This window comes from Myxocyprinus asiaticus, chromosome 26 (genome assembly GCF_019703515.2).
Source record: "Myxocyprinus asiaticus isolate MX2 ecotype Aquarium Trade chromosome 26, UBuf_Myxa_2, whole genome shotgun sequence".
NCBI classification, from domain to species: domain Eukaryota; kingdom Metazoa; phylum Chordata; class Actinopteri; order Cypriniformes; family Catostomidae; genus Myxocyprinus; species Myxocyprinus asiaticus.
Window position 1 is genome coordinate 42,722,121 of NC_059369.1, and position 26,417 is coordinate 42,748,537.

Genomic DNA, 26,417 nt, shown 5'->3' on the forward strand with positions numbered 1-26,417 from the left:
ATAATAATAATAGCTATCATGATTTAGCTGCTTTTCATATTAGATGCCATTAGCATGTCGAATTAATGTTTACGCTTTGAAACATTACCTAGTTGTTAAATATACTTGTGTTCCTATGTTGGGACTAATTATCATCACCAACATGTTAAAATGAAAAAATATGGGAATTTTCCACACTGTGAACATGGAATGTGCAGGGGTCATTAAAATGTTGTGCAAGACAAGCAATCCTGCTCCGAATTTCATGAAGTGGGTTTTTTGTCCTGTAATTTTCAACATATTAGTAATAGATGCTGCAAAGACATTGAAACAGAGCGAGGACAGTTTTCGGAGAGCACGTTTGGTGTCTGTACGCTCTTCTGTGGTCATGCGTGATATGCGCGTACTCAATATAATCTTGCTCGCTCGTCTCCGAGTGCTCGGTTAGATGTGTTCGCTCCATGTAATTTTTGTGCTCTCTTATTTGTTGTCTGCTTGCACTAACGTTAAATGCAGCACTGGCCCGATCGGGCAAGTGACAGTTCTAGCATCTGGCCCGAATCTCTCTCAAAGTGGCCCTGGGCCATCGGGCAGTCCTTTTTGTCGAGCCCTGTATATAGTATACTAAAAGCAGTATGAAAAGAACTCAAAAGAATTATTCATTCGCCAACAGAAATACTGGACACACTTCATGATTGATGAAATATTCCAAGAGTAAATGTTTCTCAGTCGGAGCGTTCATGGTACGTGGGTACCCGCCCATGTGCAGGACTCTACATAATAGATTCGGGAATGTATTCATTCCACTTAATGGCATTCCTAAAGAACATACTTTTTTACCAGCCAAGAGGTATGTTCTTTTTATATATATATATATATACAGTACTGTGCAAAAGGTTTAGGCACTTGTGAAAAATGTTGCATAGTGAGGATGTCTTCAAAAATAATGCCATAAATAGTTTTCATTTATCACTTAATGTCATACAAAGTCCAGTAAACATAAAAAAGCTAAATCAATATTCGGTGTGACCACCTTTGCCTTAAAAACAGCCCCAGTTCTCCTAGTTACACCTGGACACAGTTTTTCTTGGTTGTTGGCAGATAGGATGTTTCAAGCTTCTTGGAGAATTCGCCACAGTTCTTCTTTCTATTTCAGCTGTCTCAATTGCTTCTGTCTCTTTATGTAATCTCAGACTGACACGATGTTCAGTGGTGGGTACTGTGGGGGCCATGACATCTGTTGCAGGGCTCCCTGTTCTTCTATTTTAATATTTTCTATTTGCAAGTAATGTTTAAAGCTGAAGATATAAATAACCATTTTAAGACAAATGCTTTTGTGAAACAGCTTATGTGCCTAAGGCTTATGCACAGTACTGTGTGAGTATGTATGTATATATATATATATATGTGTGTGTGTACATATATCTGTTGTATAAGTTCTCAAAGTCAAATCTACATATTCTGACAGTAGCGAATTCGGACGAAGCAGTACTGTAACTTTCAGAATTCAAAACGTTCTCCCCAATCCAAAAACAAACCCGCAACCTATAAGCGATATTTCTTAATTCACAAGCAGACAGGGTGGTTACATAGAAGTCTCAAAGGCACCACAGTAAAAACACAGGTCAGAGAAAGGATGGAAAATGATCAAGAAAAACTAAATAATGACTGTTGTGCCGCAAAAATAACTTGACTAGCATTGTAAGTTGGACCTCAGGGAAAAATAAATAAAATGATTTTTAAAAATACGGTATTACCCCTTTAAAGAAATTATTTATTCTTTTCATTTGATGCCTCCCTGGTCATCTCCACTGCTGTTTCTTTGTGTTTCTTTTCTCTTTCTGTTGCAACACCCCCTTTAATTTAGTCTCACATGATGTCTCCATGCCTCTCCCACTTCCACACTCTCCTGTCTCATTCCTTTCTTTGTCAGTGAGGATATATCTGTCTCCCAGTTCTCCCACTCTTGTGTCTGAATCATCTCCTCTCCCCTCTGCCCATCTGCCCCGTCACTTACGGCCAGGGATGTCCTCCAGGAGTACAACTCCTCCCCCACTCCATGTCAGCCAATCAGACACGGCCATGCTGAGAAAGAGCATGTCTTTCAGTGAGGAACTGCTGCTGGCGGCCTCTGGTAGGACACACTCACTGCTGTCCCTATGACCCTTGACCTTTGACCCTTGGCTGCAGTGACTGCATCCAGTGTGACTACACCAACCCCTGTACTGCCTGGGGCAGAATATCACACCCGACTCTGCATATATTAAACTAACTAATGGTTTTCTCGTAAATTGCAGAGTAGATCTCTCTGCCAACAGAAGAGCAGGCCAGAAAACAAACAGCCTTCAGGTTCCTCTCTTATTGGCTGGTTCCATAAAATGTCATGTATTCGTAGTGCCTGGGCTCTGAGCTTGTGTCTCTGAAACTGTTTGTCATCTTTTAATCTGTTAAAATGTGATTAGCCGTTCACTCAAGAAAGAGCATTCATCACTAGCACTCAAAGACAACCCATGTGTTATTCTTTTAGTGCTACTGATGAATGTTATTTCTTTGAGTCTCCGAAAATGTTCTTCTCTAACATTTTAGAATTACTGTGTGTGTTTAACCAACTAATCTCATTATTACACTTTTAGGATATACTGTCTGATCAGGAATTTTTACAATATTGTGTAAGAGCTAAGATGTACAGTACAGTACCAGTTAAACGTTTGGACACACTTGACACTCTTCAAGTGATCTTAAAGACCTTTTGATCTAAATGATTGAAATTACACTCACCGAGCACTTTACTAGGAACACTATTGTCCTAATAAAGTGCCCAACGTGGTCTTCTGCTGTTGTTGCCCATCCGCCTTAAGGTTCAACGTGCATTCTGAGATGCTATTCTCCTCACTACAATTGTACAGAGCGGTTATCTGAGTTTCCGTAGCCTTTCTGTCAGCTCGAACCAGTCTGGCCATTCTCCGTTGACCTCTCTCGTCAACAAGGTGTTTCCATCCGCAGAACTGTCGCTCACTGGATGGTTTTCGTTTTTGGCTCCATTCTGAATAAACTCTAGAAGCTGTTGTGTGTGAAAATCCCAGGAGATCAGCAGCTACAGAAATACTCAAACCAGCCCGTCTGGCACCAGCAATCATGCCACGGTCCAAATCACTGAGATCACATTTTTTCCCCATTCTAATGGTTGATGTGAACATTAACTTAAGCTCCTGACCCGTATCTGAATGATTTATGCATGATGCCACATGATTAGCTGAATAGACAATCACATGAATAATGTGTTCAGTACAGGTGTTCCTAATAAAGTGCTTGGTTATGTAGACAAATATAAATTGTGCTTATGCATGAATTGCTTTTAAATACTACATTTAAACCCATTTTTTACAAGTTGGACCATAAGGAAGAAAGATCAGCCAACAAATATCCAGCGTACATGGGAACTCCCTTTAGTTCTGTTAAAAAGCATCCCAGATGGCATTCATGAAGTTATTTGAGTGAATGCCTAGAGTTGGTGCCATGACAAAGGGTGGTTTTGAAGAGTCTTAGGGTACTTTTACACTTGGTTTGGTTGTTTGGTTCAAACCCAATTTCAATTCGTCCCTCCACCATTATTTGGGTCCATTATGATTGTGTCATTAATGTGAGTACAAGCTGCAGCTGTTTACCATTGTAACTAGGTTACGACTCGGGAGAAGATGCCAGTTTCACTGTGTTTGAGTATATTTGGCCTTTTTGAATGTATCATCAAAATTAGGTTGTCTGCCACGGTTGCATAAAGATGTGAAGAATATTAGCATTTTTCTGCTGCGGGCCCATGGATGCTTTGCAAGAGATGCTGAAGAACGTGAGCTACTCTCTGAAGACGATTTGGAGACGAGCAGGTTTGAGAAATGCATCATACCATAATAATTGTGACCGGGAGCCTGCAAATACGCAAATTATACAGAGAGTAGTCATCAGTAGTGGTTCATTTCCACAATTTAGGAGGATTGCTCTCATATTAGCAGCAAACTGTACTGGTGTTTACATAAACCTTACATAAGACCACCTGTTTAATCGGATTTTGGCGCGGTTTGCGAGTGCACGCCTAAGTTTGGAACACAGCGTTCACCATCCAAATGAACAGAACTTTGACGTCTGACAAACCCGGGAGCGCACCAAAAGTGCAAGTGTGAAAGCACTCTTAATTTTTCTGCGGTCACTGCATAATTCCCATACTCCATTTGTGCTTTTTCATAGTTTTGATGACTAAATAATTGTAGGCGTGTCCAAACCTTGGTCTGGTACTGTATATCAAGATTCAATGACAGTGTTTTAACATTAGACTGCTGCTCCATCCATTAGAGTATAAAATGGGTGGTAAATCACACTGTGTGTACCAAATTAATTATTTTGACATTCATAAGGGGTGAATGAATGTGAGTGATGTGCCATTGTAGCATTGTGCATGTGTCTGTTAGAAGTGTAAGCCCTTTTGTTTGCCATCTCTCATTGTTTCCTTGTTTTGTCATAAACAGGAATGGGCAGCGGCGGCAGTGCAGGGAAGGAGGCGGGGCCTCTTAAAGCTCTTCTGAGGCAGCAGACCCAATCCGCTTTGGAGCAGAGAGTAAGAGAACACACAATCAGACACATATTCATGATTATAAGCATGAAAACGAGAATGGTAATGATTGCGTTACTCTCTCGTTGGTTTTTAGGGGGTTTCATCATCCTCTGAAGTGTTTTTTAGGACAGGGGTATGTCATCAGAGGGCATGCTCTACATTTTTTGAATGTAGAATATTACATTTTATATCGGTTGTGTAAGAACTGTCAAATGGAAAACCTGCATCTTTTGTCTAAAAGCCCTTTTCATCAAACCAATGTCAGATCAGAATTGTAAACATTGGTTTGCGCATTATGTGGTTATGCACCCATTTCACCTGTCAGTTTGACTTCTTGGGTATTTACATGGAGAATGTTCTAGAACCTTTGACAGGTACTAGGAAGCTCTCATGTGTATCTGTACATCACAGTTTTGCTGTGATCTTTGCCTTTGGTTGTGCCCAGTATGTCTAAATGCCGGTTTATACTTCTGCGTTGAACCTGCGCCGTAGGCTCCACGCAGTGGCCAATGCGGTGGTTTGCATTTATAGTGAGTTAATTCTGTGAGTACACAGCCAAGTGCTTGTATATTGAGATAAAATGCCATCATTTTCTCCCCAGTTTGGAATGCCCAATTCCCACTACTTAGTAGGTCCTCGTGGTGGCGCGGTGGTACTCACCTCAATCTGGGTGACGGAGGACATGTCTCAGTTGCCTCCGCGTCTGAGACCGTCAATCCATGCATCTTATCATGTGGCTTGTTGAGCGTTACCGCGGAGACGTAGCGCGTGTGGAGGCTTCACGGCATCCGCGCACAACTCACCAAGCGCCCCACCGAGAGCGAGAACCACATTATAGCGACCACGAGGAGGTTACCTCATGTGACTCTACCCTCCCTAGCAACCGGGCCAATTTGGTTGCTTAGGAGACCTGGCTAAATTTTTTAAGAGGTGCACATGAGGCTACGCCATAGGTTCGACGTGGAAGTATAAATCGGCCTTTGTGGTCTGTTGTAGATAAAATGCCTTGTTATGCTTGATGATGAATGTTAATGAAGAGCCAGTGTTCTTGAAGTTAGAGGTCTGCACGGGACCGATTTTTCCATCCCGCACCCGTCCGCTCCCACAGAATTTTACTCCGTTCACACAGTTCTGGTTTGCCGTAAATGCGGTTGTGAGTCCTGAAAATTTGCCGGTGCCAGTTCGGTTGTAGGCGGTTTTAACTCTCGTAAATAACTGACCTGTGTGTGAACGTAACCGTATTAAGCACTCAAATACAGGACTGGCAACCGTATTCTGCTGCTGTGTGAATGTGGCCAGTGTGTTCACGCTGTGCTCTGCCATTCTTCTGAAGTGCCATTGACTACCTGCATAGCCTGCTCTAAATATTGAATAATTTGATGCATGTGCTCTATGCACATTTTTACTTTGCATTTTCTGTTTATTGTAAATATTGCAAATAAATTAGTTGTCAAATAAAATTATAATTCTTGTTTTTTTTGCATTCTTTAATAAATAAAAAAAAGATTTGCACTTTGGATTTTTCAGGCTATTCTCTGACCGCCACTCCCTTCCAAAACTCATGGGCATACCGTCCGCTACTGCCTTCATCTCGGTAATTTAATCCCACACCGCAAGAAATCGAATAGGGTCCCGCTGGTCCTGCGGGAGTTCTGCGGGAATGCAGACCTCTACTTAAAGTCGTCTTCTGTGTCTATAAGAAAGAAACTGGCAACAACTTTGTTTAGGCTTAGAATCAGGACTTTTGAATCCTGAATATTCATTATGTAAAGTTCTTTGTCTTTTTTTATGCTTTGCTTGTGAGCATCTGAACAAATATGTGTTACTCCCTTATCCTCAGAGAAGTCCTGATTTATTGTGCTCCAGAGTTGTTCACCAGTAAAAAAAAAAGTCTTGTGTTGTGATTGCAAAATATTGACAGTGTAATGGCATGACCCACTGGTTTCAATTTCTGTGCAATACAATCTTCAGCTGTCCTAGAAGATTTCAGTACAGAAATTACATGCCTTCATTTTGAACACACAGGTGGGCATGATTTCCCAGTGGTTAACCTGTGTCCTTTCTGTATGACCCCTCCATCATCTTTCTGTGTGTTTCAGGAGTACCCTTTCTTCACGTTGACCTCCTTCCCTCCTGGATTTCTCCTTCACGTGGGGGGCGTGGTCAGTGCCCGGTCTGTGAAGCTCCTCGATCGAATCCACAACCCAGGTAAGACCGCTCACAATATAGACCGCATTCTCACCACAAATATACAAAACATCAAGTCATTATTAAATAACACAGCACAAAACTGAACTAAAGCAGTAACATAAACCACTCTTACACTTACAATCTTAGCACACAGGACTATCGTTTAGCATGAAAAATCTGTAAACTTTGTTTAGCTAAAGTATATGTAATAGCTAAAGTCCTACAGGGACAAACAAACACACATACGTACAGTATATACCTTTATATTAGGGCTGTCGATTTAACATGTTAATTTAGTGCGACTTTTAACTTGACACAGCGTCCTAAAAATGCACCGTTTATGACGATGAATACCAGTGAGACGCTCCAAACGTGTCCGTCTGTGGCACGCACATGTACGTACAGTAGAGCGACGATTAAAAATAGCCCAGGTGGAACGCAAGAACGCGTCTTGTGAGAACTGGACACATTGACGAACTCAGTGCAAAACAGATTGCTGTCAACTGTAGGCTTGTTCAATGATGTGAGAATAAAATAAACGATATATTGAGTTCTTAAGCCACTTTTGTATTGTCTTATTTAATGCTTTATTAATCAGCCACAATAATGCAATTTATTTCAAATTGAATTTCAGTCCGTATTATATATTATAGGCCTTATGTGTTATATTTATAAATATTTTAATAATTATGCAATTTTCATAAGAATTATCTTTATTTGGGGGCCTTTCTCAGCAAATAGTGATGTTTGCGATTAATTGCAATTAATTCGATTAATCGGCATTCGTGTAATTAATTCGATTAAATTTTTTAATCAATTGACAGCCCTACTAATATATACTGGATATATATATATATATATATATATATATATATATATACATATACACACACATACATACACACACACACACACTTATAATTGCAAGTTTACATGTTTGATCACAAATTAAACACTCTGACCATGCAACATAATCAGAAAGTAGCAGATAACCTTTTAGTGCAATGTCATTCTTAGGAATAAATCAGTACTGAAGTCGTCACCTAACTGTTGTTGTTTATGGAAGAGATTAGCACCACTGTGTGTTATGGGGGCAGTTACACATTTAGGTGTTGTTGTATTTACAATTTCAGTTCTTTATGTATGTTCTTCAGCACATGTTGCACCATTGCATGGCCTTAAGCAGGGGTTCTCAACAGGGGTAGTACCGCCCACCAGGGGGCATTCAAAGGATGCGATGAGAGCAAATTAGTAGAGAGGGGGCATTAGGTTACAAATAGGGGGCATTTATCAGTCATAATAAAGTTCCTCTTTGCATTAAAACATTTATCTAGACTTGGAGTATATCAGTTGGATCTCAGTTATACGGGTTGATACGCATTTGTACTGAGGTTCATCTGATTTTGAAGTCTAGCGATGCATCTGAGGTATCTGGTTTAGCAGCGTCAAATACACAGGCGGCAGCACAACCTTGGCTAATGCACCTGTGTTGCTCTGTAGATGGATACGGCTCAATGGACAGAGCAGCGGGAGCACAAAGCTCTTAAAGCTCGAGCTCTTAAAACTCTGGGGGTAACTGCTGGGGTAAGGTAATGAAGTAGGGGGGCGTTCATCAAAAAAAGTTTGAGAACCACTGCCTTAAAGGAATACTCTGGGTTTTGTACAGCTTAATGTCTGTGGTCAGCATTTGTGGCCTGCTGTTAATTACCACAGCTATTACACTGATTTGAAAGAATAACCATTATAGGTTCTGTTTCTAAAAACCGAGGGGCTTGCAGTTACATTAAGTTGTTAAAACCCGGAATATTGATGTAATGAAATGTTTTCTCCAGCATATGATGTGATACCCTTTCATTACCCTGCTTAGGATGTTCTGTAAGTCCATCTCCTCCTAATGTTTTATTTTTTATTTTTCCTATTGCATTACTTCCCTTTTAGCAGTGGCACAAATCACGTACAAAACATTAATATTGTCCTTTGAAGAAACCCCCATGGAATAAATGTTGGGAGTTTTGTGGCTTGTGTGTGTCCACATTTATATGCTTGTGTATGTCTAGAAGTTCACAAAATCACTTTTTAGCAGATATACTTTAAAATAATTCCAAGCTTAATATGCAGAGACAATCATTTGTAGGTTGGCACACTCAAAAAGTGTAAACACTGCCTCTGTTGCCCTTCAGCATTTCACAATTAAAGAACTTGTAAAAGTGTGGCAAGGGGCACTTTAAAGATAAATATCTGTAATCGAATTGGTATCGGCAGATCGCAGTGTTAAAATTTCCTGATTGGTGCACAGCTATTTAAAACCTGCATGTGATCACGCTTTAAGGTGTTGAATAACCAGCTAACCAAGCTGAGCCATTACCTACTAATCTGCACTTTACCAGCTGACATGTTCTAAATTAGGTATCCAATAGAGAAGCTGAAATTTGTTCTAGTCAGTCCCACCAGGATTTTGCGGCACTTTTTCCTGATTATTGCAGCCGAAAATGATTGATATTCCTGTGGCTTTTCTCTTTTTTAAAAAATTTTTTTTTTTATCCTGGGTAGTAAGTGTTATTTCCTAATTGCTTATGCCTCAAAAGTATAGAAAATGGCTATTATTCCCCATAAACTTTACTTTTGTGACCAGGACAGTGATATTTTGAAATGTACCTATTTCCAATGAGAAAATGGGCGAGTTTGTGTCTTTTCGTTCACATGAAGTCAGAAAAAAGCAACATATGAATCCAAATTAACATGTATTTATACTAAAGTAATATTCAAAGCTGTGCTGGTCCATAATGGTAACAAGTACCCGTCTCTTCCCCTGGCTCACTCGGTGCACCTCAAAGAGGATTACAACAGCATCAAGACTTTGCTGGACACCTTGAAGTATGATGAGTATGGCTGGGAGTTCATAGGAGACTTCAAAATGGTGGCATTCCCGATGGGTCTCCAAGGCGGTTTTACCAAGTTTCCCTGCTATCTTTGCCTTTGGGACAGCAGGGACACCAAGTCCCGCACTACCACAGGCGGGACTGGCCACAGCAGACCGAGTTCACTGTGGGGAGGAACAACGTCAAGTGGGAGCCACTGGTGGACCCCCGGAAGGTGCTGATGCCACCACTGCACATCCAATTGGGCCTTATGAAACAATTTGTCAGAGCTCTAGATAAGGAGTCGGCAGCCTTCAAGTACCTTGAAGACTTCTTCCCTAAGCTGTCTGAGGCAAAGGTCAAAGCCCGTGTCTTCATCGGACCACAGATAAAGAAGGATTTTGGATTCATATTTTGTTTTGTTCTGACTTCATGTGAACGAAAAGACACAAATTCGCCCGTTTTCTCATTTTTGTTCACAATTTTTGTTCCTGGGTAGTTAGTTTTATTTCCTAATTGCTTATGCCTTAAAAGTATAGAAAATGGCTATTATTCCCCACAAACTTTGCTTTTGTGACCAGAACAGTGATATTTTTAAATTTACCTTTTTTCAATGAGAAAACGGTCGCATTTGTGTCTTTTCATTCACATAAAGTCAGAAAAAAACAACATATGAATCCAAATTAACATGTATTTATACTAAAGTAATACAAAAATGACTACAAAAGATTTAGAAGTTTTTCGAGATTTACGATTATACTGTAAATCACTTTCACGAATCAGCCCCCAAATGTACTCATCATACTTCAAGGCGTCCAGCAAGGTCTTGATGCTGTTGTAATCCTCTTTGAGGTGCACCGAGTGAGCCAGGGGAAGAGACGGGTACTTGTTACCATTATGGAGCAGCACGACTTTGAGGCTCCTGGATGAGCTGTCAGTGAAGAGTCGCCACTCATTCTGGTTACAGGCGATTCCGATTGCCTCGAACAGACTGGTCACTTTGTGGCAGAAGCAGAGCCCATCTTGACGGGTGAAGAAGCTGGAAAAAGTTTGGTGACGCTTCCTCTGATCTGCGACTTGAACACTTTCATCCAACTAGTTCCACTGCTTGAGCCTAGACGTCAAAAGCTTGGCATTGGACTTGGTGAGACCAAGATCTCTAATCAAGTCGTTGAGGTCTTTTTGGTTGGGGTAGTATGGGATTCTCTCCTCAGCTCCACCTCTGAAATTGTCATCTGGATCTACAACGTCTTCCTCGCTCTCTGACTTGCTGCTCTCTTCTAAAGACGGCTGCTCTCTCTCCGGAGGAATGGGTACGGGGAGCTCATGGCAGTTGGCACCGGGGCAATGGATGAAGGAATGTCCGGATACGTGATAGCAGGTGCATTCTTGCCAGTCTGACGTTTGGAAGGGTCCACCATGCAGAAGGAGCAGTTGCTTGAGTGGTCAGTGGGTTCCCGCAAAATTCTTGGGATAGCGAACTTCATGGCTCTCTTTTCCCCTTTGTACCATCCTACAAAAATACATTTATTTCACCCATGACTAATGTGTAAGAGATTCTCGCAACATTTTTCATATATGATATATTTTTTCAATAACTTTGAAAATTGTAAAACATTTTAAAATTAAAACCTTTTACAATTGCAAAAATTGTAACAAATTTTATAACATAAAATTCCGAGCAACAATTGTCCATCTTAACTTCCAGAGAGTTTTTGCAGTCCTCGCAGGGGAAATGAGGTGCCCAGGGTTTGTCTTGATCCCTGACAGGCATGCCGAAATATGCCTTGTAGGCCTCACACATCTTAGCAGATGCTTTCACGGAGTTCTTTTTCGCTCTTATCTTGATAAATTGGCCGCAGACATAGCAAAATGCATCTGCCGGATGCTTGCAGCCTCTTGATGCCATCTTAGAAAAATGCAGATATGTATCCACTTAGGCAGCTGGAACTAACCTGAACTGGTGGGCTTAAGGCCCCTGTATTTATACTACTATTTATATTACTGGAAAGTTCTAGAAGTTACTCCAAGTTTACTCAGCACTGAATCTATCTGGAATGTTCTGGAAAATAGGTACTTTTCAAAATATCACTGTCCTGGTCCCAAAAGCAAAGTTTGTGGGGAATAATAGCCATTTCCTATACTTTTGAGGCAAGGGCAATTAGGAAATAACACTTAACTACCCACGAACCAAAAAACAAAATAAAATTTGTTACATGGTGTTATTAAGCGATTGGAATTCTAATCAGCTTGTACTATCCAAAATGAGGGATTTTTAAGCGAATATAGAAATGCCAATGTCATAAATGTTGAGTCTCATTTTCCGGTGCAACGGTGTATTATGTGAGCACTCCAAATGTACGGAGGCCGTCACCAACTCGCACCATTTAGAGTAGCTTCTAAAAAGCTAGCTGTGATGTGCGTGCACCGTTTAAAAGTTTAGACAAGTCTTTCAACAGTTAACACAAAACGTTCCGGTTTCAGTTGAACATTCGTGTAATGGCGAATGCTCTTGGTCGTTGTGGGTTCATGCATGCGGGTTCATAAAACGCAGTGACACAGGAAGAGACGCTTACTCTGTTCCTGTGGAGATGATAGAATGGCGGCTGTGCAGTTGGATGTGTCTAGACTGCTTCAAGCATTTTGAGCACTCGTTTTGCCACTGTCAAGATGGAGAAAAGCGATCGGATTACCTCAGATTGACAGTTTATGCGAATAAATTGCAAGCAAATTGAATTTCTGGAGGGACTGTCTAGTGGTGTTTAATCAAGGGGAGAAAACTATTTTTCATTAAGCTCTGAAGTAGAGCTTTTTAAAGTGTCGTTTTGTTCTAATTGTAGCTCATAGATGACTGCAAACACACCCACATAGATGTCATATAATAAACAAACCCAACCAGTTAGGAGTGACACTGTCAAGTTAAAAGAACTTTAACTATTAAAAACATATCTCGTCATTTGTTGCGCTGCATGGTTTTTTTTGGGTGGGTGGGGGGGGGGGTGTTTTTTTATTTTTTAGACGCAAGGATGTGTTCGGTGTGAATGGCCCCTGCAACATCATTTCCACTCGCGTCAGAAATACCACAACACACAAATGACACAAACTACTTATGAGTGTGTAAACAGTGTGTATGTGTGAGTGTGTGTGTGCATTAAATAAGGCATGGTTTGGATGAAGGAGCCGCTCATGTAGATTTTATTGTAGATGTGCTGGTTTAGAGCCACTGACATAGTGCTGCTGCATGCTTTTATTCTCTCTCTCTCTCTCTCTCTCTCTCTCTCTCTCTCTCTCTCTCTCTCTCTCTCTCTCTCACTCACACACACACACACACACACACACACACACACACTCACACTCCTCTTTCCCCTCAGTCTCTCTCCCAGATCTTCAATTCTCTATATTCTTCCTCTCAGTCCATCTCTTCTCTCTCGTTCTTGTGATCACCCTCTCAGATAACTCTTGTCTGACTTTGCAGTTCCTGTGGAATGGTGTTGTCCAGTGTTGTGCTCTTGTTTGTAGTCTGTGTTTGGTTCTCTTTTTCTTTTCTACTCTTTTTCTCTCTCTTTCTCTTTTTTTTTCCTCTCTGCTCCTTTAACCGATCTACTAATGTGGCGATTTGGCTCAGCCTTGGGTAACACCAGATCATACAAACTGCTAGACTGGAATAGTTTCACTGCAGGTACTACCCTACCCTCAGTCCTGCTTTTCACATACACATACACGCACATGTACACAAACACACACAGCCTTTGGCAGCTCAGCTGTTGCACACTTACAGTACGTAATATTGAGAAATAGTACTGGGAATTAAATTTGCACATGTAATGCTCCATTATGATTTAGTCCGTCCAGTGATAATACTGAGTGCGTGCTGATTTAATCTTTAAAAAATATGCAATTACTAATTTTATCATTGTATTAATTATTCATACTAAAGATTGTTACAGATTTGTATTAGAAGTTAACACAAATAAATTTCATTTGAAACTTTCCATGAATAGGGTACAAAATAGGGCTTAAAAAGGGCTTGATTTTTATTCAAATGAACAGGTTTCACCATTATTATTATTTTTGTTGTTGTTGTTGTTGTTGTTGTATTATAAAGGTCTCATTAAAACTGAACTGGAAACTTTTTACCAGACCTTTATGATTTATTTGTGGTACTTTTCAGATGCCTTTTATGTATAGATTTGATTGTTTTAGCCATGTCCCAGACCCAGACTTTCAGTATTAAGGCCTGTTCACACCAAATCCGTGATGAATTTGCAAGACGAACTGCCCACGAAAGGTCTATTTACACCGAGACCGAAACAAATAAAATGAAAAAAGTTTTCACCCCGTACAGTAGGCATTGCTGTTCTACAAACATATGCATTCTGGTTTCCTGCACAGACCTCTCAGCATTCAGCTGTCAGTGCATAAGATCAATATAGTTAAGGCATTCTTAATATTTACCACAATTGTTTTTTTTACTTTTATGTTCTTTACATGTTTTTGATGCATTTTGAGGAATATAGAATCTGTGATTTTTGTGCGAGTGAGATGAGTAAAGAGCGTTGTTGCCTACGTCCCACGTCTTCATATCTATGCATGTATTTTTCTACATGCATAAATATAAACAGACTGGCAAACCCAGCTTTTCTTATTTAATGCCTGGATAGTATAACACAGGGTACAGTGCTATAAAGACATGTAAAAAAAAAGGCATAAAATTTGATGCATAACGTTAAAAATAATATGAAAGAAAACACAGTCAAGTCATATTTATTTGTATAGTGCTTTTCACAACACACATTGTTTAAAAGCAGCTTTACAGAATATTATGTTATGTCTTAAAGTCCTTATTGTGTGGTGCAAATGAATAATGAGATTAAAAGCATGCTTTAAAATAATTGTCCTTAGGGCCCCCAGTGAGCAAGCCAAAGGTGACTGTGGCAAGGAACACAAAACTCCATAAGATGTTGGTTAATGGAGAAAAATGACCTTGGGAGAAACCAGGTCAGCATGAATACAGTGCCAATAGTAGTTATATATGTGTAGTACAAGTCTTTCTTTTACATAAGTAAAACTGAGTAGATGTTGGTGGGCAATTTTTAAAACTAAAGGATTTTCTACAATCTCTAAGATTGATGATTTAGTGTCTGTGAATTCCATCTCGAATTGACTGCGGAAATGTATGTAGATTAATTGTCCTTTTTTATTTGGCTGATGAAGGCTTCAGTTGGCATTAATTTATTGTCTATGCATACAGTCTTTTCTTTTATTATTGCATAACATTTCTTGTGCATGGTGAGAAAAAGAGCACAGTTACAGGAATACTTTATTTTATTCTTGAATTAAAAATAGCAGTGAGGATCTGCAGTTGTTTTGTCTACACTCGTAGTAAAGTATTGCATTTAAAGAGTCTTTTTAAGTGAAGTTTTACTATGAGCTTAGTCCAAATGAATTGCCGAACCTCACTGCTATTTTTAATGCCAGGATAATATAACAGGCTCAATGATATACAAATTAAATAATGAACATTAAGACAAAACACCAGGTATATGTTATAATATGAGGTATCAGGGCATTACATAAATATTCGAACAAAAATGAATATTTGCATTGAATTCAGAGTTCTTGTGCGTGAGACGAGTAAAAGAGCACAGTACTTGTACTTGGCAGTTTATTAGTACCAACGCGCTGGATTGTGCAGCAGCTGCTCATATTTAATTGGTCAGGCAGTTTTCAGTAAATCTGACTGCTCTCGGTAAAAAACACCTTTAGATTGTCAGCGGACGGTTTGTTGGACCCCCATGTGAACAGCACCATTGGAATCTGTTGTTCCTATTCAAAAGCTCGTTCGAAACGAACATTCAAACCGAAAAGTCGGCCATGGTGTGAATAGGCCTTTAAACTCTGAAAATCCTTTATAAAAATACAAATTACATATTTAAAACTATGATAATCTAAACAAAGAGTGAAATAAACAAACCATTTCAATATTGTGTGAAAATGACTTCTATACATTTTTCAAAAATTACGACTAACCCACAGTAGGGCTGCAACTAATGATTATTTTGATAATCGATTAATCGAACGATTATTAGAACGATTATTCGACTATTCGGGCGATTATTGCAACGATTAATCATTAGCTCTTAGCCGATTATTCAGCTTGTGCTTTGACTTGAAAGGTTGTGTGTTTATTTTGTATATTAGTGTATTTTTTTTCACTTGTTCATACTTCTGCTAATGCAGTAAAGGCAAAATATTCTTATATTCGTATATATTCTCTGAAATCAAGTCTAAAAATCTTATGTTGCTTCTCAGGTGAATGTATCTAATATTTTAAAATATTAAAATATATTAAATATTATATTCAGCATTCTCCAATAACAAAATTTTTCTTCTGCAGTATAACTTCTAAAGTAAATGTACGTAAGGAGTTTTAGATGCACTATATTGCCAAAAGTATTCTCTCATCTGCCTTTAGACGCATATGAACTTAAGTGACATCCCATTCCTAATCCATAGGGTTTAATATGATGTCGGCCCACCCTTTGCAGCTATAACAGCTTCAACTCTTCTGGGAAGGCTTTCCACAAGGTTTAGGAGTGTGTTTATGGGAATTTTTGACCATTCTTCCAGAAGCGCATTTGTGAGGTCAGACACTGAAGTTGGACGAGAAGGCCTGGCTCGCAGTCTTCGCTCTAATTCATCCCAAAGGTGCTCTATCGGGTTGAGGTCAGGACATGACTGTGCAGGCCAGTCAAGTTCTTTCACACCAAACTCGCTCATCCATGTCTTTATGGACCTTGCTTTGTGCACTGGTGCGCAGTCATGTTGGAACAGGAAGGGGCCATCCCCAAACTGTTCCCACAAAGTTGGGAGCATGGAATTGTCCAAAATCTCTTGGTATGCTGAAGCATTCAGAGTTCCTTTCACTGGAACTAAGGGGCCAAGCCCAGCTCCTGAAAAACAACCCCACACCATAATCCCCCTCCACCAAACTTAACAGTTGGCACAATGCAGTCAGACAAGTACCGTTCTCCTGGCAACCGCCAAACCCAGACTCGTCCATCAGATTGCCAGATGGAGAAGCGTGATTCGTCACTCCAGAGAACGCGTCTCCACTGCTCTAGAGTCCAGTGGCGGCGTGCTTTACAGCACTGCATCCGACGCTTTGCATTGCACTTGGTGATGTATGGCTTGGATGCAGCTGCTCGGCCATGGAAACCCATTCCATGAAGCTCTCTACGCACTGTTCTTGAGCTAATCTGAAGGCCACATGAACTCTGGAGGTCTGTAGCGATTGACTCTGCAGAAAGTTGGTGACCTCTGCGCACTATGCGCCTCAGCATCCGCTGACCCCGCTCTGTCATTTTATGTGGCCTACCACTTCGTGGCTGAGTTGCTGTCATTCCCAATCACTTCCACTTTGTTATAATACCACTGACAGTTGACTGTGGAATATTTAGTAGCGAGGAAATTTCACGACTGTACTTGTTGCACAGGTGGCATCCTATCACAGTACCACGCTGGAATTCACTGAGCTCCTGAGAGCGGCCCATTCTTTCACAAATGTTTGTAGAAGCAGTCTGCATGCCTAGGTGCTTCATTTTATACACCTGTGGCCATGGAAGTGATTGGAACACCTGAATTCAATTATTTGGATGGGTGAGCGAATACTTTTGGCAATATAGTGTATCTATATTGGAAAACAAACCAAAAAAGACATAAATTTATTTTTAATAATTTTTTATTTTTTTGCATTGTATAATGGTCTAAGACTACACTCTCTCACCTTTTTGTTAACTTCGATCTATTTTTAACTTACAAAAAAAAAAAACCTCTTCTGCTTAATAGTGCTGCGTATCGCCGATTTTCTTTACGATAAGATACACACCGTCCATGACACATTTATATTATGATTCACTACATCGCGAGCCATCATGTTATAATCTAGCTGCAGCAAGCGCGTGTGAAGGATGAGCGTCTCCGCGCGAGAGGGTGTATCAGCCGGGAGAAGATTGATGCTGGCTCTGACCGCACAGAGAAATGCCAGTTTCGGAGATCGTGCTTATTTACACAACCCGCTTTCTTATTGTTTGAACTTTAATAAAGGATGCAATAAAGATATAACGATGTGTTTTCTTCCTCTCCTCAATCAGGCGCAAGCTGAAGTGCTGTTCTCGCACGTCATCATTAGCGCTTCAAATTATCTCATGTTGCGTTAAATGAGATAAAACGACTATTCGACAACGAAGATTTTTTTGTCAACAATTTTTTATTGTCGATAACGTCGACTGATCGTTTCAGCCCTATCCCACAGTTTGGTGTGCCGTTATTTCCACCACACCAAAACGATTTCCAATCCTAATAATTGTGATGAAATAAGAGACAAATGACAAGTATGAAGAAAATTTAATGTGAATATCGCTTATTGGGTGTCATTCGCCAAATTACGCAAAAAGTGTGGAAATATTATTTAATTGTTTGTATTTTGGATACATAAAATGTTAGCAGTGAAATTACCCTTAGCAAGACAAAGGAGTCGGCACCACATAATTCTATTAAACACAACACAGAATTAGAGATGTGCTTGAAATGACACAGAAAAAAAATTACATCTGTGATGCATGTACACACTGTTGGACATAGAAAGATTATGATTGTCAGTAGACAAATAAAATAATAAAAATGTGAGAAATAAAATTCCTTGATTGCTTGAAAAAAAGTTGGACACCAATGTGCACCCTATTCGTGGAAAGTGACATTTAAAAATGAATGAAATGTGTAAAGGCAACAACTTGTAATTTGTTGTAGCCCTGCACAATATTTATAGTCTCAACATGGACAATCCCACATGAACACAGATGTGCACACATACACACTCAAGCTTTTCCCCAGTAGTGTGTGTTGCATGAGCTGCCATGTGCTGTGCTTCTGAATGAATGAGGCTGTTGCATGCTTCAGCTGAGTTTGTGGCTGTTCTCTGCTCTGGCTGATCATTTCTGATCTGTTTTAACTGCGCCTCACCCAACCCCTTACCTAGCGTCCCCTTCTCCCTGATCACATGACCACTTGATCTACCAATCCAGAGAAGGTACAGAGAAGCAGACATACACAATAGTCTGCTTTTAGTCAAAGAGTTGTATGACAGCAGTTTCCTCGGAAATTCTGAAAGTTGTATTATATTTTTAATAGCAAGTGCATGCTCAGATGGTTCATTTTGGGGAGTCATTGTAATATACTGTTTGGTACACCCCTATTTTAAGTGCTCAGCCAATGACCTCACACTTAAGTGCATTGGAGAACTAGAGTTCAAGTAGTTTATATGAATGATCTGCTACTTTGATAACTAGTGGTTTAAAGATTTAATAGCAGTGTAAGATGAACATTAGTTCATTTTGCACGTAATTCTGCTTCTGATATATCCTTTTCTGTTGTGCACTTCTCTTCTAATGTCACCTTTATTCACTAAACTCCCTCCTGCTGTTGGCTGTTTATCCAGGAGAGGATGGAGTTTGTCCTTCATTGAGAATCCATGTTCTGAAGCATGACTGCACTTGCAGGGGAATGAATGCTCTGCCTACTGTTGTAGCTTAGTTAATAAGAGCTGTCATTCAGGAGAATGGGAAGTCACTGTTAATCACACCACTGTCCTCTTCGTCCCCACCATCATCATCTTCCTCAGCCCTCTTCTAGTATGTGGTAAACAGGCAGGGGAGTTTGCTCCCATGAGAGTTGTGAAAACCCCTTGCTCTCAGAGAGCGTGTGAGCACCTGTGCGTGCATGTGTGTGTTGCGTCTAAGAGAAAATCTCAGGTACTAGCCGTGTTTGCTTTAGCACATGGTTTGCTCCCCTGATGACAATCTGTCACAGTTCAAATGCTTATATGTCTTGCTTTTTATTATTAAATAGCATTCAGCATTTGGACAAATGGAACAGAGTCTTTTTATATTCACCTGATTTGGAATAGTAATCGTTTTAGTATTGACCTCAAAATCTAAATTGCACATTCATTGATATTGATATAGAATAAAAAGTAAATAAATACGTTTTACGCAAATAAGCATGCGCACTATTGTAAGTAGTGCCAGATTCGTAAAGGAATGTTGTGGTAATGAACATTATGCCAGTTGCAGTAGATTGAGCTTAACTTGTATTGAACCCGAAACATTCCTTTAACTGGGAGCATAAAGAAAGCAGCTAACATGGCTAGTACGCTGCCTACAGTGAGAAGGAATGTTTGTGTGCTAACAGCTTGCATGACGTTGCATCTGTGTTTGTTTCAGACGAACCAGAGACACGAGATGCCTGGTGGGAGGAGATCCGTCAGGAAATAAAGTCGCATGCCAAAGCTCTCGGCTGCCACGCTGTGTTGGGGTACAGCGAATCCACCAGCATCTGGTACTAAACAAACACACACTTTTCACACTTAGTGCAATTGCTCGGTCTGATTCCGAGTTCAATGCTATCCTTCTCCCCCCTACCCTTGTACGTCTATTTTGTGTTGGGTTCCTGATCATTCTGTCTGGTTTTATTTTGTGAGTGTGACTGTACTGTCTGTATATTGTCCCTTACATAGGCAAATTATACATCCCTAATAGCAGTTCACTTCCGCAAGACAGCTTTCATGCCAGCCAAATCGACTAAACTCTGATATCAAGTGTGAAAATACCCTCAAATACCAACTCATCGGCGAGGAGAGGCTCTCATTATGTGTGTTCTCTCTGTGTATGTTTGTGCAGCGAGGAGGTGTGTATTCTGTCGGCATCGGGCACTGCGGCGATCCTCAGCTCCAGATTCATGCAGGATGGCCCACTGGACACCGACTACAGGTTGTCACGGCAACCGCTTGTCTTTTCTACAGGGGCAGAGAGGGTCGAGGGGGATATGGGTAGTTCAGCCTCTTTAGGGTAGGTTAATGACACGTTGTACACAAACACACACACACACACACATCTTTAGCCTCCAGAAAAAGGACACTTAAAGGAATACTTGACCCAAAAATTTAAATTCTGTCATCATTTACTTCAACTCTATGACTTTGTGAAACACAAAATGAGAAATTTTGAAGAATGTTAATGCTGCTTTTTTCTTCTAAACGACACATCCTCACCCTTACTAAAATTCTGTTGAATTGATGTTTGATATTATGAAATAAACCGGCCATGTTTGCCTTAGCACAGTGGTACGGTTGATTTATAACCAAGTTTTTATTTGTTATTTTATTTTTTTAAGTTTGACTATGTTTGTCAAGTTATAAATAATGAGAAAATTATATAACCTAAGAAGAAGTAGTTTTCATTTAGAAAGTATTTAATTCACTGACTGGATTATCCCCCAAAAAATAGAAAAATAAAATAAAATAGGCATTACAATACCTGTGTTTAAAATATAAACCTATTTTTATTGATTTTCTTTAAATTTAACTATATGGTTATACTATATATTGTTATCGTGATATAAGATTTTGGTCATATCGCCCACCCCTATGGTGCACTATATTTTAAATCTTCTGAAGCCATATGAAAGCTTTGTGTAAGAGGAACAGACTGAAATGTAAGTTATTCACTGAAAGTCTTCTCTTTGCAGTAGCTCTCTTAAAGGAACAGTTCACCCAAAAATTACAATTCTTTTATCATTTACTCACCCTCATGCCATCCCAGATGTGTATGACTTTCTTTCTTCTGCAGAACACAAATGAAGATTTTTAGAAGAATATCTCAGTTCTGTTGGTCCATACAATGCAATTGAGTGGTGACCAGAACTCAGAAGGTCCAAAAATTACTTAAAAGAGGCAATAAAGTAACCCATATGACTCCAGTGGTTAAATCTATATCTTCTGAAGCAATATAATAGGTGTGACAAAAATTTTGTTTAATCATTGACCCACAACATTTACTTAGTTTACTAATTTTAACCACTAATAGTTCTAAACATTTATAACTAATATTGGCATTATATTAATTCATTTTCTGTTATGCATAATTTCACATATTGCTGCTTTGAAACAACACCTGTTGTGAAAAGCGCTATACAAATAAATTTGACTTGACTTGGTTAAAGGTGCAGTATGTAAAAATGTTCATGCAATATCGCCTTTTTTTTTTTTGCCAATGTGTGAACGGCTTGTAACGCAACTTAAAAAATGAGCCCTTCCCGGACTTCCTAGGTTGCCTATTAAAGCCTGTAGACTGATTTTCATGCGAAGGGAGCGGGTCGCTTTTGCCGAGAAAATCCAAAGGATGTGACGTTTATGCGCGCTCCCGAGAGCCTTGCCTCAGTAATCGCTTCTCTTCCGCTATTCAACAGCGACAACAAACTGCAACACTAGGTAACGTTATCTTAGAGATGGAATCCAGCAAACATCCGGCTCCAGCACAACACCGACAAATACACAAACACAGAGTAAAACAAAAAAATATTTATCTACTGAATCCCGTCTGGCTAAGCGGGAATGTGATCGTGGTCGAGCGAAAACTAGAGTGAACATCGGCAGGACATTTGATTCCTGGAGGGACCTTCGTTCGGTTTTGGGGATCAAAACTGACCCTGAATTGGCGTTCTTCTTATTGGACAGGTAAGCTTACATAACTGCAAAGCATGTGAAATATAGTGCCATAAGGATTGATCTGTGTCATTTTAGATAAATTGATCTTGCCTGCTTACGCTTACGAATTGCAAACTACCTTGCTTCGTAACTTTCAAATAATTTCACGATCTTCTCTTTATACTAAAAGTCAGGTATGCTGATTCACAGTAACTGACATAATGTTCATCTGTAATTATTCAGCAAGGTAAACTACAATAACACATGAAATGAATGCTGGACTATGTTCAAGATAATGCAAAAAGACCCATATATAAGGGGGCCTGGGTAGCTCAGTGGTAAAAGACGCTGGCTACCACCCCTGGAGTTCGCTAGTTCGAATCCCAGGGTGTGCTGAGTGACTCCAGCCAGGTCTCCTAAGCAACCAAATTGGCCCGGTTACTAGGGAGGGTGGAGTCACATGGAGTAACCTCCTCGTGGTCACTATAATGTGGTTCGTTCTCGGTGGGGCACGTGGTGAGTTGAGCGTAGATTCCGCGGTGGATGGCGTGAAGCCTCCACACACGCTATGTCTCTGTGGCAACGCGTTCAACAAGCCACGTGATAAGATGCACGGGTTGATGGTCTCGGATGCGGAGGCAACTGGGATTCGTCCTCCACCACCTGGACTGAGGCGAATCACTACGCAACCACGAGGACTTAAAAAGCACATTTGGCATTCCAAATTGGGAGAAAAAAAAGAAAAAGAAAAAAAGCTCCATTCATTAGTGTAACGTAACTTGGTTATACAGAAAATATATATAATCTATTATTATAAAACAATAGCGCATCGATATATCAAAATGACAGATCAATACTGAATTGTGTCAACATATTTATAATGTACAGTCTATTTTATAAACAGCTACTGTCATCATCCACCAAATTTAGCTAACAGCTATTGATAAAGCTGGCTAGCTAGCTAACGCTGACATCGCTATCGTCTAAATACAGTCAATGTATCATGCAAAGAAAAGTGATTACTTCAAACTACAGTCTCGCATAGTCAGACCTATATCCACACTTTGTTTTAGCCCTGTTCCAGCACTGGAGAGTCAAATATAATATGCAGTCTCAAAGTTTGTAGTAAAACAATCATAACTGTGTAATTTTAATTATGCTATCTCATCTGTTTAGCATGATGCTGGTGAATCACGTTCAGTCTCTGTTTTGGTTGATGCTCGCTTCCCTATGGAGTGTGTGCACGAGCGCAAGCATGAGCAACAGGCTGCAGTTCACTTAACGGCCACAGGTGTCATTAATAACAAGGGTTCCTGAATCTTACATACTGCACCTTTAAGAAACAGATCAATATTTAAGTCCTATTTTACTATCAGTCTCCACCTTTAACCAGCCCCAACCAGTAAGTGGCTGAGTGTGAAAGTGAAAGTCACTTCCATGCCAGAATGCGGAGGTGAAAGTGAAATTGTAGATTTACAGTTAACAAAGGACTTAAAAATGTATTTGATTCTCACCCACACCTATCAAATTACTTCAGAAGATATGGATTTAACCACTGGAGTCTTATGAATTACTTTTATACTGCCTTTTGGGCCTTCAAAGCTCTGGTCACCACTCACTTGCATTGTGAGGACCAACAGAGCTGAAATTTTCTTTTAAAAATCTTTGTTTGTGTTCTGCATAAGAAAGTCATCCAGTGACTAAATGATGAGAGAATTTTAATTTTTGAGAGAACAATTCCTTTAAGTCATACAGGGTTGGAACGACTTGAGGGTGAGTAAATAATTACAGAATTTTACATTTTTGGGTGAACTATCTCTTTAATCTCAATACTAAACAATACTAATTATATCAGTGTGTGTGTGTGTGTGTGTGTGTGTGTGTGTGTGTCTGTGTGTTTTCGCAAAGGTCCATTTTTTTTTTTTTTTTTTTTTTACAGCTACTAACCAAGTCAAGTCCCAAGGACTTCATAACAAAGGGAAAAACAGTTGCCTGTCTCCGCATATGTATTTTGTGCGTTTTTATGTTTAAAAAATAATGTAAACTTTACAAAATATATATTTTTTTAATACTCACATTTATACATGATATTTATTCTCCCTTACCTCATGAGGTTGCTTGGATCAGTGTGTTTTGTCTGAATGTGCCACCCTAGGTTATGCTGTATTAATTGCGCCATTTATGTCTGTCAGATTTGAGGAGGTGGCGCCCCCTGGCTGTGGTTTCTGTCACATACCGTACGATGAGTTGAATATACCATTTCCTGCGCAGCTCACCTACTGCTACTGCTGTCGCCGCTTCAAAGTGCCCGATGTTCTCTTCACCACAATAGACTTGCCTACAGAAGCGAACATCACTGGCAAGGGCTGCCTGATTCAAGCCAGGTATATCCTGTATAGAACAGAAACCACTGGGTGTGCTCAGAATGAAATACATACAGTACATACTTCATAATGCACAGCATGTGCTGTATTTTGAAAATTGCATCTGAAACAACATGCAATTGTCTGGTTGTCATCCAGATATTTTCTGCATTTAGAAAATGAATATATCATGCACAGCATTCATATTGCGTACTGCATTTCTAGTAGGAGTAGTATGGTAGTTTGACGTTCCGAACATTTCCCTTGTTTACAAACGCACACGTGGACACATAATGTGCAGCTTAACCTGTAAAAGTCTGATCCTTTCTCACTCGACTCAATCTCCACCCCACCGTAGGCTGTGTCGGACCAAAAAGAAGGCCCAAGGGGAGGGAAACGCCACAGCCATCAGCAACCTTCTTCCTTTCCTAGAGTACGAGCTTCACACACAGCTGATGAACAAGCTGAAGCTACGTGGCATGAACTCTCTGTTCGGCCTGCGCATCCAGATCAGCGTGGGAGAGACAATGCTGCTAGGACTGGCGGTCAGTCTGTCATTACACACAATGCTCAGTTCATTAAACATGAGTGTATGTGCTGCTGATATCTGTTGTGTGAATGTTGTGTCCAGTCTGCCACAGGAGTCTATCTGACAGCGTTACCCAGTCCTGGAAGAATCCAGATAGCAGGAAAAACTCCCAGCGACATCACATACGAGCAGCACATCTCCAATATGCAAAAGAAAATCAACGACACCATAGCTAAAAACAAAGAACTATATGAAGTCAACCCACCTGTAAGCACACACACAAACGCTTCTTCGCACTACATTAGCTCTCTGAGAGTAGCAGGTTACTCTGAGCTACTTCAGGGATTTGTTTGTTACTAACAGTTTTACACAGGAGATTTTTGCCCCAAAATGCTGTTTTGCTTGGCAGCTCACTTGGTTTTGAGACAGAGCTTAAGACTCCCGTCTGATTGACTGGTGTATTTGGCTCATTGTTTTGTTTATTTATTTGTTTCTCTTATAGGAGGTTGTTGAAGAGATAATTGGTTCACCAATCCCTGAGCCCCGGCAGAGGTCCCGCCTCTTCCGCTCTCACTCAGAGAGCTCTGACGAGGTAACTGAATTAGACTTATCCCATGGAAAGAAGGATGCCTTTGTACTGGAGGTAAGATAACTTTATTCTGAGGATGGATGGATGGATGGATGGATAGGTGGATCAGTCCCCCTGATGTTTGGATTCTCTTCTAGATTGATGACACGGACGCTGTGGAAGATATACATGCACTTCTGACTGATTCCCCTATGCCACCAGGTGCACATCTCTACTGCCATTGTTAAACTGTAAATCTATGTTACCTGGACTGTATGTTAACATATATATGGGTGTGTTCTCTTGCCTTCGCTTCAGGATTCTACAGCTGCAACACTGAAATTATGCCTGGTATTCAGAACTGGACTTCAGCCATACAGGTACAGTTCATAACTTTGAATCTGTCCTTGTCTGCAGGGAGTATGTTGATGTCTTTACTTCTTCAAGAAGACAAGACTCGGGGCCTGGGTGGCTCAGCGAGTATTGATGCTCACTACCACCCCTGGAGTCGCGATTTCGAATCCCAGGCGTGCTGACTCCAGCCTGGTCTCCTAAGCAACCAAATTGGCCCGGTTGCTAGGAGGGTAGAGTCACATAGGGTTACCACCTCGTGATCGCTATAATGTGGTTCTCGCTCTCGGTGGGGCGCGTGGTGAGTTATGCGTGGATGCCTCGGAGAATAGCGTGAAGCCTCCACATGCGCTATGTCTCCGCAGTAACGTGCTCAACAAACCACGTGAAAAGATGCGCGGATTGACGGTCTCAGACGCGGAGGCAACTGAGATT

At 40.3% G+C, this 26,417-nt stretch overlaps 1 protein-coding gene across 11 annotated transcripts in view; it reads left to right on the plus strand.

Annotated features, from left to right (window-relative positions):
• The window catches only part of c2cd5 (C2 calcium dependent domain containing 5), a 51,567-nt gene that overhangs the window by 11,185 nt on the left and 13,965 nt on the right, over positions 1-26,417 (plus strand). For 7 of the 11 annotated variants that reach the window (XM_051656111.1, XM_051656112.1, XM_051656115.1 and 4 more), the window contains 11 exons: positions 4,497-4,585; positions 6,682-6,790; positions 13,256-13,309; positions 19,911-20,025; positions 20,367-20,534; positions 24,364-24,555; positions 24,893-25,079; positions 25,166-25,330; positions 25,566-25,706; positions 25,790-25,853; positions 25,950-26,011. In XM_051656111.1, the coding sequence (XP_051512071.1) occupies positions 4,497-4,585; positions 6,682-6,790; positions 13,256-13,309; positions 19,911-20,025; positions 20,367-20,534; positions 24,364-24,555; positions 24,893-25,079; positions 25,166-25,330; positions 25,566-25,706; positions 25,790-25,853; positions 25,950-26,011 (1,346 nt within the window). The remainder of the gene's footprint in view (positions 1-4,496; positions 4,586-6,681; positions 6,791-13,255; positions 13,310-19,910; positions 20,026-20,366; positions 20,535-24,363; positions 24,556-24,892; positions 25,080-25,165; positions 25,331-25,565; positions 25,707-25,789; positions 25,854-25,949; positions 26,012-26,417) is intronic. The other 4 variants (XM_051656116.1, XM_051656117.1, XM_051656114.1 and 1 more) reach the window with 3 other exon arrangements.